Source organism: Capra hircus, chromosome 25 (assembly GCF_001704415.2).
Source record: "Capra hircus breed San Clemente chromosome 25, ASM170441v1, whole genome shotgun sequence".
Classification (NCBI taxonomy): domain Eukaryota; kingdom Metazoa; phylum Chordata; class Mammalia; order Artiodactyla; family Bovidae; genus Capra; species Capra hircus.
In genome coordinates, this window is record NC_030832.1 from 1,756,228 (window position 1) to 1,773,406 (window position 17,179).

General features: G+C 45.5%; 1 protein-coding gene across 2 annotated transcripts in view; it reads left to right on the forward strand.

Moving 5' to 3' along the window:
• The window catches only part of LOC102183842 (ATP-binding cassette sub-family A member 17), an 84,741-nt gene continuing 68,251 nt past the window's right edge, over positions 690–17,179 (forward strand). The window contains exons 1-5 of one of the 2 annotated variants that reach the window (XM_018040917.1): positions 690–3,518; positions 4,078–4,339; positions 11,509–11,636; positions 13,354–13,516; positions 15,119–15,378. In XM_018040917.1, the coding sequence (XP_017896406.1) occupies positions 3,465–3,518; positions 4,078–4,339; positions 11,509–11,636; positions 13,354–13,516; positions 15,119–15,378 (867 nt within the window). In that variant the 5' untranslated portion in view covers positions 690–3,464. The remainder of the gene's footprint in view (positions 3,519–4,077; positions 4,340–11,508; positions 11,637–13,353; positions 13,517–15,118; positions 15,379–17,179) is intronic. The other variant, XM_018040918.1, reaches the window with a different exon arrangement.

The following is a 17,179-nucleotide window of genomic DNA, read 5'->3' on the forward strand; positions in this document are numbered from 1 at the left end:
TGTCCTGTAGTGTCAGCTTTGTTAGAAACAAGGGGCTGTATACCTGTGAGGTCTTTCTAGACTTGGGTTCTGTTTCGTCGGTCAGCTTGTTTACCCTGAAGTGCATCTCTGTTGATTCCCACTTCGCACTTGTGCTGTAATGTTTTCCTTTGTACGTAGTATTTTTCTTCACTAGGCTTCCATGAAGATGAGCTCCATTATGATCGGTCTTTTTATGGTATCATTTTGCCGAGAGATAGTGCCTTCAATACGTGATTGCTGGTTGTTGTACATGCCCTCCTGCGTGCTCAGTTGCTCAGTCGTGTCCAACTCTTTGTGACCCTTTTGGACTGTAGCCCACCCGGCTTCTGTGTCCACGGGATTTCTCAGGCAGGAATACTAGAGTGGGTAGCCATTCCTCCTCCAGGGGATCTTCCCGATCCAGGGTTCCAACCCACATCTCCTGGGACTCCTGCATTGCAGGCAGATTCTTTATCACTGAGACACCAGGGAAACCCTGTTGTATATTACAAGCATCTAAATAAACGCTCTTTTATTTTTATAAAATTTTGGCCGTTTCTGGCAGCATGCGAAACTTACCAGGCAAGGAATTGAACCTGTGCTCCCTGTACTGGGAGCTTGGCGTCTTAACCACTGGACCATCAGGGAAGTCCAGATGTTCTTTCAAAAGAAATAGTCTACCTGTATTATCACACATTTGAAAAGATATGAAGACCTCCATCTGCTCTTACTATTTTTCTGTCCCGTTCCATTGAACTGGGACTGTGATCAGAGAAAGCCATGCATTCTCATTGTCTCTGGCTGTTACCTTTTGTGTTGGGCCAGTAATGAGCCAAAATGTTTCCTTTTTCCAGTGGTGAGGGTTTAGGTTGGCAGACTCTAATGGCAATTTTTGAAGAGTTAAATGCAGGACGTTTGGTAGATGGTGCTGTTCCCAGCTCCTCACTCTTCCCTTGTGTGAGCTTTCACATGCGTGCCCTTCACCATGTGATGCTGCAGTGCCCTCCCCAGAGGAGCTGGTTTCTTCCCCTGTGGTGCTGACACTGGGCTTGGGGTGGGGTTTGCTTTGGCTGGTAGGATGCTTAGCAAGTGTTGTGTGAGCAGAGGCTTTCCATGCACCTATGTGGTTTGTCTTGGCCTCTTGCCACTAGAACCACATGCTCCAGTGGGTGACTGGTTGAGGAGACGCAGAACAAGCCGGTATTATTTCGGGCTGCCGTAGCAAAATACCATAGACGGGGGGACTTAAAGAACAGAAACTTATTTTCTCACAGTTCTGTAGGCTGGGAGTGTGAGATCAAGGTGTCAGCAGGTTTAGTTTCTTCTGACACCTTTCTCTTCGACTTGCATACGGCCGTCTTCTGGCTGTGTCCTACGTGGTCTTTCCTCTGTGCTGTGCACCCCTGACGCCTCTTTGTGTATTCAGACTTCATCCTCTTCTAAGAACACTAGTCGGATTGGATTAGGGCCCACCCTAACAACCTCATTGTAATTGACTCACCTTTGTAAAGGGCCAAACTCCCAATGCAGTCACATTCTGGGATACTGTGGTTAGGACTTCAACATGTGAATCTGAGGGACCATACAGCTCATGACAGACCTGTAGACAGGTCCAGCCAGCCCCAAGAGGCCAGGACAGCCACAAATCTCCAGCAGACCCATAGGCAGGAAGTAAATGATGCCTGTTGCTCTTGGTCACTGAGTTCTGGTGTGGAGTTTGTCATGTAAGGTTATGGCAGCAGTAGCTGACTTAAGTAAATGAGTCACTTCATTCACTATTATTTTTCATCAAGGGGAGATTCACATAGCACATAATTAGCCATTTAAAATTGTACAATTTAAACAATGCTGTTGCTTTAATGTCTTTTCTCTTGTTGGCCATGTGGTGGGGCAGTGTGGGATCTTAGTTCTCTGATCAGGGATTGAACCCGCGCCCCCTGCGTTGGGAGCAGAGTCATAACCACTGGACCACTAGGGGAGTCCCCAGTTTCTTTACCTTCTAATGTGTAACATCAGAGGTACTTTAACTGAAGGAAAAACACACATTTTCTTCCCTCAATGGAAAAATATTTTTCTGAAAAAGAAAACCTCATTGTGGTCGTATCTAAAAGGTAAAACTTATGTTACACTTGGGAAACACAGACTGAAAAGGGAAGGAACTTGGTGCTATCCCGAGCGTTTAGTCTCCTCACAGTTATGGCTGTTCTGACTGCATTCCTGCAAAAATTGCCGGCCCTTGAATTTATTTATTTATCCATTCAGTATTTGCTGACTGACTACCACATGCTGGCCCTACTCTTGTGTCTGAGGATTCAGTGGTAAAAGAAAAGACAAAAAATTGTTGTCTTCTTGAAGCATGTCAGTTCTAGTAGCGAAATCATATTAAATCAGATAAATATAAAGTTAAATAGTTTAAAGGTGCTAAGAAGCAAAATTGACAGGGAAGATTGATACAAAATGTTCAGTGTTTTGAAATTTTATGTAGGATGATCAAGAAAGGCTGAGAAAGTGACTTTTAAATAGAGATCTGAGAAAAGTAGAAGAGCTGGCCATGTCAACATGAGAGGGAAGTGTGTGCTGGGCAGAGGAGACAGCGAGGGCAAAGGTGTGGGGCAGACATGGGGCTCCTCTGCTCAAGCCTGTGACTCGGGAGTGCAGAAGGAGGGGCAGTAGAGTAGGGGACGGGTGAGCAGACACGAGCGAGCTAACAGGCTGCGTCCCTTGGGATGCTCATTGTTGTCAACAAGGCCAGGCTCTTCCCTGCGCCGAAACAGGAGCCCCGGGAGAGTTTTGAGTGAAGGAGTGGATGTGGCCTGACAGGACTGCCCCTGCTGCTGCAGGGAGGACGGGCCGCAGGTTGGCAGGGAGCAGTGATACCACTGAAGAGGCTCTTGCAGGCGTTCAGGCGAGAGGTGAGGCGATGTTGCACCAGGGTGCGAAGAGGAGCAGTGGTGAAAAAGGATTGACTTCTGGTCTATTTCAGAAGTAGACTCAGTAACCCTGTGTAACTGGAAGAGTGAACTGACATTGTCTGAGGAGAGGAAGACTAAGGATTATCTGTTGTAGGAGAAATATATGAGTAGACTCGTTTGGGCAGGTTGAGTGGAGATGACAAGCAGGCAGTTGAACATTTGGCTCTAGAAGCAACTCGAGGCTGGAAATGTAAATTTGAAAAGTCATTATGTAGATGGATTTAAACCCAAAGTAGTGAGTGAGAGCACCTACAGAGTGGCGCCGCTCTGAGTCCACGGGTGGGGCCTGGAGCACTTTAATACTCAGAGGGCAGGGAGGGGAGGGGCCAGCACTGCTGGACCGGAAGGAGGAAAGGTGGTCCAGGCGGGGCTCCAAAAGCCTGGGAGCAGAGAGTGTCCCCAGGCCTGAAGAGCCGCTCAGCATTTTAACGTTAGTAACATCTCCCCATTTGTCTCCCAGCTAGCGGCGATCGCTCCTCTTCAGCTAGAAAAATGACAATGTTCAGGAACTTAAAACTTCTTCTCTGGAAGAATTTCATTTTAAAGGTGGGTATGGTTATCTGTAGGGAGAATGTGAGTCTCCTTCGGAGGAACTGAATGATTTAGTTAAATTGGTTTCTAATCATGGAGTAAAGAAAAAATTAAGAACTTGTAAAGGAGCCCTTTTCTGCAAATGAGCCACCTTTCTGTGGTAGTTCCATTAGCTCTAATTACTGAAGATAGCCATCGTTGCTACTGATTTCTAGCCATTGGTGTTACAGAAAAGATAAAAGCAGATGTTTCTAACTAATTCTCATTCTGTTTTTTTTTTTTCTTTTTCATGTGTTGTACAGGGAGGCTGGAAGAAATAGAAGCATTCTTTCATACACACACACACACACACACACACACACACATATGTGAAGCGTAGTTGATTGAAAGTGTTTTTAATGGAAGCACATTTGCCATGTAGTGACTTAATGCTTGTGTTTTATTTTGGATTAGCATATTTATTAGTGAAGTGTAGTTGATTGAAAGTGTTCTTAATGGAAGAACATTTCCCATATAGTGTCTTAATGCTTGTGTTCTATTTTGGATTAACATATGGCTTTTGTTTTTATTTTAGAAACGAAAGACTCTGGTAACGGTCCTTGAAATCTTGATGCCGTTACTGTTTTGTGCAGTTATAATATATCTTCGTTTTGGTAGTTTGCCAAGAAAGAGACCTCCTGTAGACTACAATGTAATTGACATCACTTCTCTGCCAGAATTCTTCAATCAATTTCCTCTGAAAAATAAATTTCAACTAGTTTATATCCCTTCCAAAAGTGAAACTTTGAAGAATATCACTGAAATGGTGAAAGACTTCTTTACTGTTGAGTTTGAAGGTTAGCCATAAAGATGTGGGCAGGACAGAGGGGGCATTTTTATAAAGTCTAGTTTGAAGTATTTTCCTGTGAGTTCTTACAGTAGTGGTTCCACATCTGGGCTCTCCAAATTCTGAAGAGTCTGCATGTATCTTTATTATTTCACACAACACACACAAGAGACTTGTATATTTATGTCGCAAGCCTTCAAGGCTAGTTAAAATGTGAAGTGTTTGTTCTGACTCACCGAAGTGACACTGGTCATCTCATATATTTAATCAGAAGTCCTGGTTTGCAGTTATAATATGTCTCTGATAAACAGAAAACACTCAGAGATTCTGAGTTAGCCTTTTACCCGATCTCTTTTCTCCTCTTCTTGTCCCATTCTCATCCAGTCTCTATGTGGAGCCAAAAAGGTCTTTAAAACATGGGTGGGATCTGGCCAGTGCCCAGCCTGCGGCCCTCGGTGGCTCCCCACCGCGCTGAGCCAGGTCGGCCCTTCCCCAGTCTTGCGTGCTTGCCCTCCTCGTGCCCCCTTTCATACCCTGGGCTCTGGGAGCCTTTCCTCCCTCTGACAGAACCCTTTGCCTCCAGCTTTTCCTTCTTACCATTCTGGTTTCAGCTAAAATGGCAGTTAGGAATGTAAGTTTTAGGTTTCCCAATTCTGCCGTTTTCTCTCTCACAGAATCCTGTTGGATGTGCTCATAGCATCTTGATAGCTGTTTAGTTAAAGCCTTGCCGCTCACTGTGCTCCTGTGCGCTGCCTGCCTTTCCCCGCAGCGCTTTGCCTCCGCCACAGGGCAGAGGTGTGTGTGTTCCATGCGCACACTGTGCCTGGTGCACAGTAGGTGTTCAGGACATACTGAATGAATGAATGAATGCAGTTAGGTAGATAACATTTTCCAAAATGTGGAATAATTTTTCAAAGTTACCATAATTATATGTTTTTATACAGTGTTCTAATAATACATAAGGCAGAAAGTGAAAAGAAAGGGTTCTACTCCCTGACTTGTTGAGTGCCGCTCAATGTGGCAGTTCTTTTAAAGGTCCTCAGTTGTGTCATGTGGGGAAGCTGTTTCGAAACCTGTGCTTTATGCTTTCTAGTATTCTAAAATACTATTCTAATTCAGCTACCTTTTATAAATACGAGATTACAAAATTTAAAAAAAAAGAAATCCTCCCTGATGAGGTGATAAGTGTGATAAAACACGATGATCCACCCACAGGAAATGGGAGGGTGCTGGGTTTCAGGGGCTATCCAGGAGGGGGACAGCGAGCAGCCAGTCCCTGGGGTGACTGAGGCTCTGGAAGTCAGCAGGTGAAGCTGACGTGGTAGTTAGGTGAGGTCAGGCACGTCTGTAGGAGCCACAGCGTGCAGAGCTTTGCTGGCCTGCAAAAGCTGGCCTCAGGGCGTCGGGCTTTCTTCTACATGCAGAAGGGGTCCATTGCAGGGCTTTTGAGAAGACAGGTTAGACTGCAGTGTCATTTGTTGTACAAAGATTTCTCTGGCTGTCCTCTGGAGCGGTGATTAGAAGGGGCTGGTACCCACAGACATTCACGAGGGAAAGATGGCTTGCTGACTGCTCGGCCCAGCGCTTCCTCTCCTTTGCCCTCAGCGTGCGGGGCTGCGCTCATGCGTTTCCTGCCTGGGATTCTCTGCTGCTTGAGTGCTGTGACACTGCAGTCTTCACCTGTTCCCACCTCCCTGCCGTTCCCATGGCTCACTCCTGTCCTCAGGCAGCTCTCACCTTATTATAGAACCATATGTGACATGGAACAGAGTTCAGAGTTAAAGTCCCTTCCCTAATCCCACTTCCCAGAATTCTTTGTTAACTGTTTGGGATGTATTTTTATGGAATTAAAAAAAAATTTTTAAGGAACTTAAAATTTACAATAAATACAGAAGTTCCTTGCATTGAAAATTGCAAACAATATTAAAGAGATAGGGAATAAACGTTAAACTCCCCTGTTTATGCCATGGGCTTCCTTAGTGGCTCAGTGGTAAAGAATCTGGCTGTAATGCAGGGGATCGGGTTCAACCCCTGGGCTGGGAAGATCTCCTGGAGGAGGAAATGGCAACCCACTCCAGTATTCTTGTCTGAGAAATCTCATGAACAGCGGAGCCTGGCAGGCTGCGATCCGTGGGGTTGCGAAGAATCGAACACAATTGAGCGACTGAACAACAGCAACTAATACCTTCAGGCCATTCCCCTAAGCAAATCCTCCAGCCTAGAAGTAAGGACAAGCAATAGCTTGATGATCTCTTCCAAACCACTATAGACATCTGGGTTTTTCTTCCCTTTCTATCCATCCTTTTGATATACAGACAGAGTCCATTCCTCCCTGGAGGCCTGGCTCCTCTCCCACTCTGAGCCATGATGGCTCCGCCCTGGGTGCAGAATGAGTTGTAATCTCTCTGTACTAGTTGGCAGTCCCCTCACTGTAGGGATTTGTCCAGGGAAGACACATAGCTCAGCAAGACTCAAGGAAACAGCAAGCTTTTTTCCTGGGGATCTCTGAGAAAGAGATGATTGCTGTTCTGCCTCTGGAAATATGGCACACTAGGTTATTTGGACCAACCCAACTATCAAGACAAATAAAATAGTCAAGGCTATGGTTTTTCCAGTAGCCATGTATGGATGTGAGAGTTGGGCTGTGAAGAAGGCTGAGTGCCAGAGAATTGATGCTTTGAACTGTGGTGTTGGAGAAGACTCTTGAGAGTCCCTTGGACTGCAAGGAGATCCAACCAGTCCATTTTGAAGGAGATCAGCCCTGGGATTTCTTTGGAAGGAATGATGCTAAAGCTGAAACTCCAGTACTTTGGCCACCTCATGCGAAGAGTTGACTCATTGGAAAAGACTCTGATGCTGGGAGGGATTCGGGGGCAGGAGGAGAAGGGGACGACAGAAGATGAGATGGCTGGATGGCATCACGGACTCGATGGACGTGAGTCTGAGTGAACTCCGGGAGTTGGCGATGGACAGGGAGGCCTGGTGTACTGTGATTCATGGGGTCTCAAAGAGTTGGACACGACTGAGCAACTGAACTGAACTGAACTGAACTGAAAAATATATTGATCCAGGGATTAATTACTTAGATGTTAATTTCATAATTGTTCATTAAACTGAATGTTTGTGTTTTGTATGCCTTCCTGTAAGTATACTATTTTGTACAATTTAACAAAATATGTGTGTATGTGTATATATGTGTTTAAAAAGGCAACCTAAATAAGGCTAAGGAAACAGAAGAACAACAACAGATCTTTGTATAGGATAAAAGGCAAATGTACTCATAATCCTATCACCCAGATATAAGTGCTATTTAAAACCTTGTATGGGCTTTCCTGGTGGCTCAGCTGCTAAAGAATCCACCTGCAGTGTGGGAGACCTGGGTTCGATCCCTTGGTTGGTAAGATCCCCTGGAGAAGGGAATGGCTACCAACTCCAGTATTCTGGCCTAGAGAATTCCATGGACTGTATAGTCCATGGGGTCACAAAGAGTGGGACACGACTGAGTGACTTTCACTTTGATTTTTCAAAGCCTTGTATACACACTTCTTTCCTTTTTTCTAACAAAAATTGGATTGTCTTGAACTCTTCTTAACCTACATTTTATTTATTGTATTGTTAAAGTACTTCCGTACTCTTAGATAGTTTTCTAAAAAAAAAAAAAAAATCCAGGTGAAGGAAGGAACACAGAGAGAGGTCAATGGGATCCCCAAACTGTTTCTTGTGAAACCTGCATCGTACAAGAGGGAGCTGAGCTCATTCAGGTGGGATGTCTCATAGGAGACCATCTCCCATGGAGCTGGGACCCCAAATGCCTGTACTCTCACTGTAAGCCTGAGCCAGAAGGGAACAAGCCTCTTTCCCACCCCGGAGGGGCTTCGAGAAAACAGCACAGCAGCAGAAGCGCCCGCCCGCAGGGTTTGCAGCCCAGATTCACATCCCGTGGTTGTCAAAAGAAAAGGAGAAGAGAAAACCCCTCAAAGTACAAAGTGAGATGTTGATGGCCAGATGCAAATGTCACCCTCCGCTGCAAGAACATGCCATGATTCTGTATCTCAAAGAAGGGCAGCCACAAATGTGTCACAGTCAGTGAGCACATACCAGGAAGCAAGAGAGCAAGGGTGAAGATCAGTGTGAACGACAGACGGCAGAAACAGAACCAGAGATACTTCAGATAATGGATTATTAGCCTCACATTATGAAATCACCATGTTTACTAGATTTAAAAATATAAAAGACAACCTGAAAGTGTTTGTAGGTAGCATTCCACTATAAGAGTTGCCTAGCAGATGTGAGGGGGGAGAAAGAGCCAAACAGAACTTCTAGAAGTGAAAAATAATCAGAATATAATACAAAACTCAGTTGAAGGTAAAACTGCTGCACTGGAAGACAGAGCTGAAGGAGACTTTCAGAATACAACACAGAGAGAGACGAAGCGACAAAATGTAGAAGAAGAGAGACAGGGCCGCCATTATTCCATTGAGAACTTCAGCTGAGAAGTCTTAGTCCCAGAAACTGCTAACATCAAAAAAGTAATCAAAAAAGAAATACAGAGGAAGAGAAAGAAAGTCTTTTTTTTTTTTTTTTAAATTTTATTAGAAGTTCCATGGGATCCCAAAGGAGTTGAGCATGACTGAATGACTAGACGACAACAACGGCGACAGCAACAACATTGTGTTAGCTTCACGTACATAGCAAAGTGAATCAGTAATACACACGCGTGCGCACACACACACACACACACACACACATATCTCCACTCTTCTAGGTTCTTTTCCCGTGTAGGCCATTACAGAGTATAGTAATATGTGCTATACAGTAGGTACTTATTATCCATTTTATATATAATGGTATGTATATGTCAGTCACAGTCTTCCAATTTATCCCTCACCTTCACTGTCACACTGAGTGAAGTCAGACAGAGAAAGACAGACACCATATGACAATGCTGATAAGTATAATCTAAGAAAAAGGTTCCAATGAACTTATCTACAAAACAGAAAAGTCTTGATCATACAGTTTGAGAACTGGATCAAGTCTCAGCTTTTGTGGATCAAGTGGTTGTTTAATCTAGAGTGGGTTTTGTTCTGGTAAAAAGGTAAAGTTCAGTTTCACCAAAAAGTCTTTTCAGGAGTTGTTTTAATCTTCTTTGTGTGTGGGGCAAGGTGTGGAACAGCTTTTGCTTTAAAGTTAATTTATTCCATTACTAAGGTGTGACTCTTCTGAACACCTCAAGTGATCACCAGGAACTGTCCCCACTGGCTGGTCAGAACTCAAGTGCCTCTTGGTCTCAGTGGGCTCTGGGCACCACTGAGCCCATCCTGTCCTGCTCACCCAGGCAGGGCACATCATAGGAGTCATTAAAGGGTCCTCTGAGCAGGTTTCTGGGGCCATTTCCCAGCGCAGCCTTCTTCTCCTGGGAACTCTGGCCTGCAACTTAAAGCCACTTCAGACTCTTCCAACTCAAACCTCTGTCAACACAGCCACATAGCTGTCTGCGTTCCACTTGGGTTCCCCCTCCCTGTTCTGTGGTCCGAAATGTGCCTTCAGACAGAAAACCAGAGCACTCTTAGTGGTCATCTTATTTGTTTCTCTTCCCAGGAATCATAATGCTGTGCTGTGTATTGGCCATTGTCTGAAAAACTTGATTCTTTTCTTGCCCGTCCAATTTTTTGGTGATTTGTGGTAGGAGGATAAATTCAATCTCTGTTACTCCATCATGGCCAAAAACATAAGTCATGGATTATTTTTTAGTATACAAAAGAAATTGGCTTACAGAGATTGTGTCATGATAAAGGAATCAGGAGCCAGTGGTAGCTGAAGGACTCCACTGTTTAACCTTTAGGATTACTCAGAGTTCTACCAGGTACATGCCGTTTTTTTTTTTTTTTAATCTAGTTGATAAAAAATTCTCATTCGTATTTTCAGAGACATTTGAGAAAATATTGCCACTCCAAAGTGAAACCAGGCCCCCATAAAAAAGGAAACAGTGGAAGAAACAGAGGACTTAGAAATTAAAAATGACTATCAAAATAACATTCATGGAAATAATAGGATGGGCATGTGTGAAGTTCTGTTGGTGATGGGGAAGGTAAAGTCAAACCTCTTAAGACTGTAAAGCCAAGAGACCAAGAAATGGATGAAGGAATATGTATGAAGGAGGAGGGGATAGACATGAAGGGTATGTCTGGAAGTCCCAGCTCGTCTGTTCAGATTTCTGGAAGAAAGAAAGGTGAGAAATGACAGGAAGAAAACAGCAATAGAGAAAAGCTTTCTGAACACTGGCATCTCCAGCTTGGGCGGACGCGCTCATCACAAGCAAGGGAACAAGAAAGAGCAAAAGTGGGCCTGTGTTGGTGACATTTCTGAACCCAGGGATCAAGGAACAGAAGTCTCACAGGTTTCTAGTTACTTCCGAGGAATCAGACATTGCCCTTGGCAGCACTGCGTGCTCAGTGGTGTAGTCACACCTTCAACCTTCCAAGAAAGAATTATTCTCAAGGAGGACCCTGAATTGCCAGTCTGATGTGAGGGCAGGTGACCTTTAAAACTTAATTCATCAGAGCAGCTATACTTCTTGATTTTGTTTCCACTTTTGGTTTTTATAACCATGAAGAGAAGCTGGAAATGCAGTGATAATTTTTTCATTCATGTGAACAAGAATTGTGTTCCATCTACATCAGTCCCAAGTGCAGCTTTGTTGTTGTTCAGTCACTAAGTTGTGTCCGACTCTTTGTGACTCCATGGACTGCAGCACACTGGGCCTCCCTGTCCTTCACCATCTCCCAGAGTTTGCTCAGACTCATATCCATCAAGCTGGTGACGCTATCCAACCGTCTCATTCTCTGTTGCCCCTTCTCTTGCCCTCAGTCTTTCCCAGCATCAGTGTCTTTTCCAGTGAGTCAGCCTAGAAGAACTCAAATACACAAGAGCTTTGAGACCCTACAGAGGTTTAGCTGTTATCATTGATTACGCATTCCCACTGCCCATGATGGTTCTGGGTGTCTTATGTAGGATGTGCGCATTTGTTTGCAGGATGAAGGAGTGAGTGAGTGACATTTGCCAGCCGAGGAGGTGGAAGTCCGTATCTTTCGGGGTAGAAGGGGGTAGTTGGGGAGCATTTAACACCCCCATCCTCATTCCCCTGCCAACCACTCACTAACTGGGGTTTTCTCTTTGTAGTTCTAGGCTACTCTTCAGTACCTTTGTTTGAAAAGTACATAATTCAAGATCCCAAAGCTTTTTACGTATTGGCTGGGATTGTTTTTTATCATAACTTCAATGACAGCACGGAACCCTTGCCACTTGAGGTAAGAGCATCTCTTCCGTCACAGTCTTCTCATGATGCCCGCCTTCAACGTGAGTTCAGTAAGCGATCTTATTCCCAAGCTGTGCCTCATCAGCTTTGTTGGCTGGTGGCTGTCTTATATCCAGAGGAGATCAGACAGTACTCCTGATTTCATACCTTACGTCCTGTTTTCTTGTTCTTCGAAAGAGAAGACATTTTGGAGTGAGCCTGTGTCCTGAGGGTACGGGATGGCGTCTTTTCAGCCACTGGGCTACAGAAGGGGGCCTCAGTGCCCAACCCCATAGACTGGAGTTCCAGTTCTGTTCTTCCTCCTGTGTAACCTGGGGACAGCCACTGTCATTCTTGGGCCTTAGTTTCTCGATCAGTGTAATGGAATTAATAGTAGTTCCTAACTCATAGAGCTAGTGTGAGGATTAAACGAGTTTTATGCCTATAAAGTGCTTAGAATGGGGCCTGGAGCAGAGGAATTTTCCAGAAGGAATAGTCATTGTCATTATTACTAATCCCATGGACTTCAGATATAGTGGATCTGTTCATTTGAAGAAAAGGCAATGTTGTAAATATCAGAATATTTGATTTCTGCTTTAGGATGGGAAAACCACTGATGTATAGCTTTTGTGGTCTGCTGACAGTGGCTGACTTTATATTTCTGGGCTCCAAAATCACTGCAGATGGTGATTGCAGCCATGAAGTTAAAAGATGGTTACTTCTTAGAAGGAAAGCTATGACCAACCTAGACAGCATATTGAAAAGCAGAGACATTACTTTGTCAGCAAAGACCCATCTAGTCAAGGCTATGGTTTTTCCAGTGGTCATATATGGATGTGAGAGTTGGACTGTGAAGAAAGCTGAGCTCCAAAGAATTGATGCTTTTGAACTGTGGTGTTGAAGAAGACTCTTGAGAGTCCCTTGGACTGCAAGGAGATCCAACCAGTCCATCCTAAAGGAGATCAGTCCTGGGTGTTGGTTGGAAGGACCGATGCTGAAGCTGAAACTCCAATACTTTGGCCACCTGATGCAAAGAGCTGACTCATTTGAAAAGACTCTGATGCTGGGAAAGATTGAGGGCAGGAGGAGAAGGGGACGACAGAGGATGAGATAGTTGGATGGCATCACTGACTCAATGGACATGAGTTTGGGTGGGCTCTGGGAGTTAGTGATGGACAGGGAGGCCTGGCGTGCTGTGGTTCATGGAGTTGGAAAGAGTCGGACCTGTCTAAGCGGCTGAACTGGAACTGGTACAGTTTAACAATCAGTTGTTAGAACTGGTGCGGGATGTTGGACACTTACAAATGCCAAGCCCATCCCAGGGACCATCTTACTTGATCCCACAGCACCTTGGAGGTAGGTACTGTTAACATCATTCCTGTTTTACTGATGAGGAAACCTAGGCAAGGTTAGGTAACTTGCCCAGATTGCCGTGGCTGCTCATTAGGAGATGGGGGTTTGGATCCCGGTGGTCTGGCTCCAGAGCCTGCACTCAGAGCCTTTGTGCAGCACCGCTTTCCTGACGGGAGTTGTGACCCCTCTTGTTTCTTGGGCTGGTCACAGAAGGATGCAGGGAAGACATGTCCGTGTGTGCTCCCAGAGGATGTCTCCCAGCGCGGGTGCCCTTCCTCCTGTCACAGCTAATGTCAGGCACACCCTTGCTGGGTCCTGTTCCATTTCTGAGTTCCTCGATCTCATGACTGCCTTTGTTTTCTCTCTGTTCTTCATAGGTTAAGTACTACTTGCGCTTCAGTTTCTTTCAGAGGAATTATTTATCCTTGAGGTTAATCCTCCAACAAGATGACATGCAGGGCTGGCTCACATCCTTTCTTTATCCTCCGAACCTAAGCCAAGAGCCCCGAGACTATGGAGTTTCTGAAGGGGGAGCTCCAGGTGAGGAAGCCTCTGTGCGTCGTCGTGAGCTGGTTTCATCCAGTCTTAATGATGCCGTTTGTGTTGTTTTTGTGTCTGAACACTTGCTAAACTAACATTTCAGAAGAGGCTGAAGCAGTGCATTTAGGAATGTGGCATTCAGGGAACTACCCTGGTGGTCCAGTGGCTAAGACTCTGTGTTCCTAATGTGGGGGGCCTGGGTTCAATCCCTGGTCAGGGAGCTAGATCCCACATGCCACAGCTGAAGATCCCACGTGCCACGATTAAGCCCCAGTGCAGCCAAATAACATTAAAAAAAGGAATGTGGCATTTAGTAAAATGCTTACATTCTAGAGTAAGTTAGTCCAGCAGTTTAGCCACTAATTGTCTTGTAATGATACTGAATTGTTCGAGAAGAATGGCAGCATTTTTCAAGAATGAGCGCTTTCTCTATGTTCCCGCTTATAACAGTGTGTGCTTGCCGTTAGCTCCCTGTGCTGAGGGAAAACAGTGGGGCGGCGTGGAGACTCGTGCCTCCTGTTTCCTCCACAGTAAGCAGTGGCCTCCTGCCTGGAGCGCATGGACCAGGCCTCTCTGGGACTCGCGCCCTCCAAGCCCCTGTCGTGTTTTGGTCTCTGTCTTCATGAGGGGTTTAGGGTGACCATCCTCTGCGCCCTCGGGGATGAACTGCTTTTAGGAAACTAAGTCGCCAGTCTGCAGCGCCTTGTAGAGTGGCCACACTATTGACCTGAAGCCTTCGGCTTGGAAGCCCCCCAAGTGGGAATCCAAGGCCCAAGGTTTGTAGTTTCATGTGATTCTAGAAAGGCTGTCAGCAGTTCTGTGGCAGTTCTCCTGCTTGCAATCACGGACATGTAACAGTTCCCAGACTTTTATCGTTAACAGTTTGTTCCTGCCCTTTTCATCCTGACACATCTGGAGGCCTCCCTTGGTCTCGGCCACCAGAAGACCTCGGTCCTCTCTACCCTAAGGCTGGCATACCCTGCTTGGCTCTGCCAGTGTGGAGGGCTGGCGACCCTTACTTGGACGTGGGCTATTATTTCTTAGAAAACTCCAGGACCAGGGATCTTTGCCTTTCGGTCTATGTATTGTTCCCAGAAGCTGACCTTGGCACACCAGCTATGCTGTATTGAAACAAGGGTTGTTTATGGTGAAGACTGGTTTTGAGGTTTGGCAGCAAAATTCAGTGACCATAACCCTTGGACTACAGCAGGGACAGTTCAGGGACAGGTCACAGCAGTTGAGAGGGGCTGTGTCTTCCAAGTTCTTTGAATTTGACTCTTCCTGTGTGGTGGAGAGCACAACTGCAGAGTGGGCACCCTCCCCAGAGCCTGAGGACTCGGGAGGAGATGCCCCCTGCCCCGAGGATGGCTGTGTTGGGTATCCCTCATTTGTCTGTCTCATTTTTCTGATAAAAGACACCTTCCCTTAGCCACACGAGTCCCACTGTGACTTTTTCTTCTATATCGTAGCACCTTGGCTATAGCAGTGCCTTTTCTATTCCTGAGTGTATGTGAATGGCTAGCCGTCACCCATCTGCTTATCAGCTGTTTTGCATCTTTGTTCTTAATCTCCTGTGCTTGTACCCGCTGTTTTTTCACGCAGGATACTACCAAGAAGGCTTCCTGGCCATACAGCACGCCACAGATAGAGCCATCATGTGGCACCACGCTCCCGCTGAGGCGACCGGGCTGTTCCAGAGCCTCAGTGTGCTTCTGAAGAGATTCCCGCATGGTGCATATGTCCGGGACCTCTTCTTCCTCGTCCTTCAGAATGAGTTCCCTCTTTTCCTTATGCTCAGCTTCATCTGCATTGAGCTCATCACCATCAATTCCATCGTACTGGAGAAGGAGAGAAAGCTGAAGGTAATCCTGTCATAACAGAGAGGTGGCCAGAAACGTGTGGGAATTGCTAATAAACAATGGCCAGGGTAGGAGGGCGGCCAGGGCAGGTGAGAGATGGCTTTAGGTATGAGAGCAGCCTTTGAAGTGAGTTGGAACTTGGATGTTCTTTCACCATTTTAACCGGCTTGCAGATTAGCTCATGTTATTAGGTGAACTCTTACTTTCAGAAGGGGAGTGTCTGTCCTAGGTCCCTGACTTGCCAGCACACTGCCTCACACATGATAGGTGTGCGAAATGTTTGTGAACTGACTAACTGACAAATGAGAGGAATAATCATCCAAAATTAACTCAGTCTAATTTTGTGGCAGGTTAGACAGAGAGTGTTCTCTAGAAGCCACAACTTAAGATAGGGTAGATCTTTCTGCCCTCCTCTGTTCCTTACTTAATCTCTCTTGTTACTTCTCTCCTCACTTTTTGCTCTTTAAGAAAATCTTCTCTTCTCAGTCTCTCCGCTTTCTTCTCTTTCTGTTGATTCTTATGTAGTAAAATAGGTGGCCAGTGGCTCTGTGAGCCATGCTTGGCCTCACCAGTGATGTCTCGTTTGCTCTGCCTTCTCATGTGATCAGTCTGCTGTGGGAGTGCCGTGGGGGGTGGGGCGTTTCCTGCTTAATCAGACGTGGTGGAAGGTAGGGATATTAACCCACTGTGACGGGTGCTGGTGAGACAGGACCTGATGGCAGGCCTCTCCACTTGGCTCTGCATGGACTGAAAAGCTCCACGGAAGCCAGAAGCTTCTGGTGTGCTGTTGGAAACCCTTTTTCATTGCCAGTTCAGGGAGGGAGTTTTCTCTTTCCTATTTGTTAAGTCATTTCAACAACAGATTGGTGGAGGGAAGAGGGTGGGCATTGAATATTTTCACTCAGATCATTGACTTGGTTGTATGTTTCCTATTTCACACTGGAGTTTGTTCTCTAGACAAGAATAAAGAACACTTCTGAAAAGCTTAAAAGTAAACACCAGATAGTATTGGAAAGTAGGACATTTAATTCTTAAAAACCCTGGAGAAAATAAAAAGAAAGAAAATATAGTCCATATACCAAAAGATAGAAAACAAAGGAAATCACACATACACACAAAAGCACATACAACAGAAGATGTAATATTAAATAAGAAATCAGAAGGCCTTTGGTGTCCCAGAGCGCATGTGCTGGGGCCCGCGAGCTGCAGTTACTGAGCCTGTGTGTTGCAGCTAGTGAAGCCTGTGGTTCCTAGAGCCCGTGCTCCACAGCAAGAGAAGCCCCCGCAGTGAGAAGCCCGTGGACCACAATGAAGAGTAGCCCCTAGCGAAAAGCCTGCACCCCAGTGAAGACCCAGCACAATCACATGAGCTCCAGTGCTCCAGTGAGTAGCACACGCTTCAGAAGAAGAGTCCGTGTTCTGACATCGCAGTACTGGCACACATTACATGTTTATGTAAAGATGAAGTTTTAAATCGTGTATGTCATTTTTGTGATTCCCTGCTTTAACCAACTCGTTTTTGACTCATTGACCTACTACCTCTTCTGGTCTTTATAAAAGATAAAAACTCTATTTCTGTACTTAGGGCATGGAGTATACAGGGTTATTACCACATATTTATCTCCAGTACGAGACTGTGAACTTTTGGAATGCAGTTGCTCTGCCTGTGGTATTTTTTCTGCATGGTACCCAGCATAGAGCTTTGCTTTTATTCACTTACCAGACATTTTTTTCACCTGACACTGTCCTTTTCCTCAGGTGATTCATGGTGGTAAGGTCACACGTTACAAAGGAGCCCCCAGTG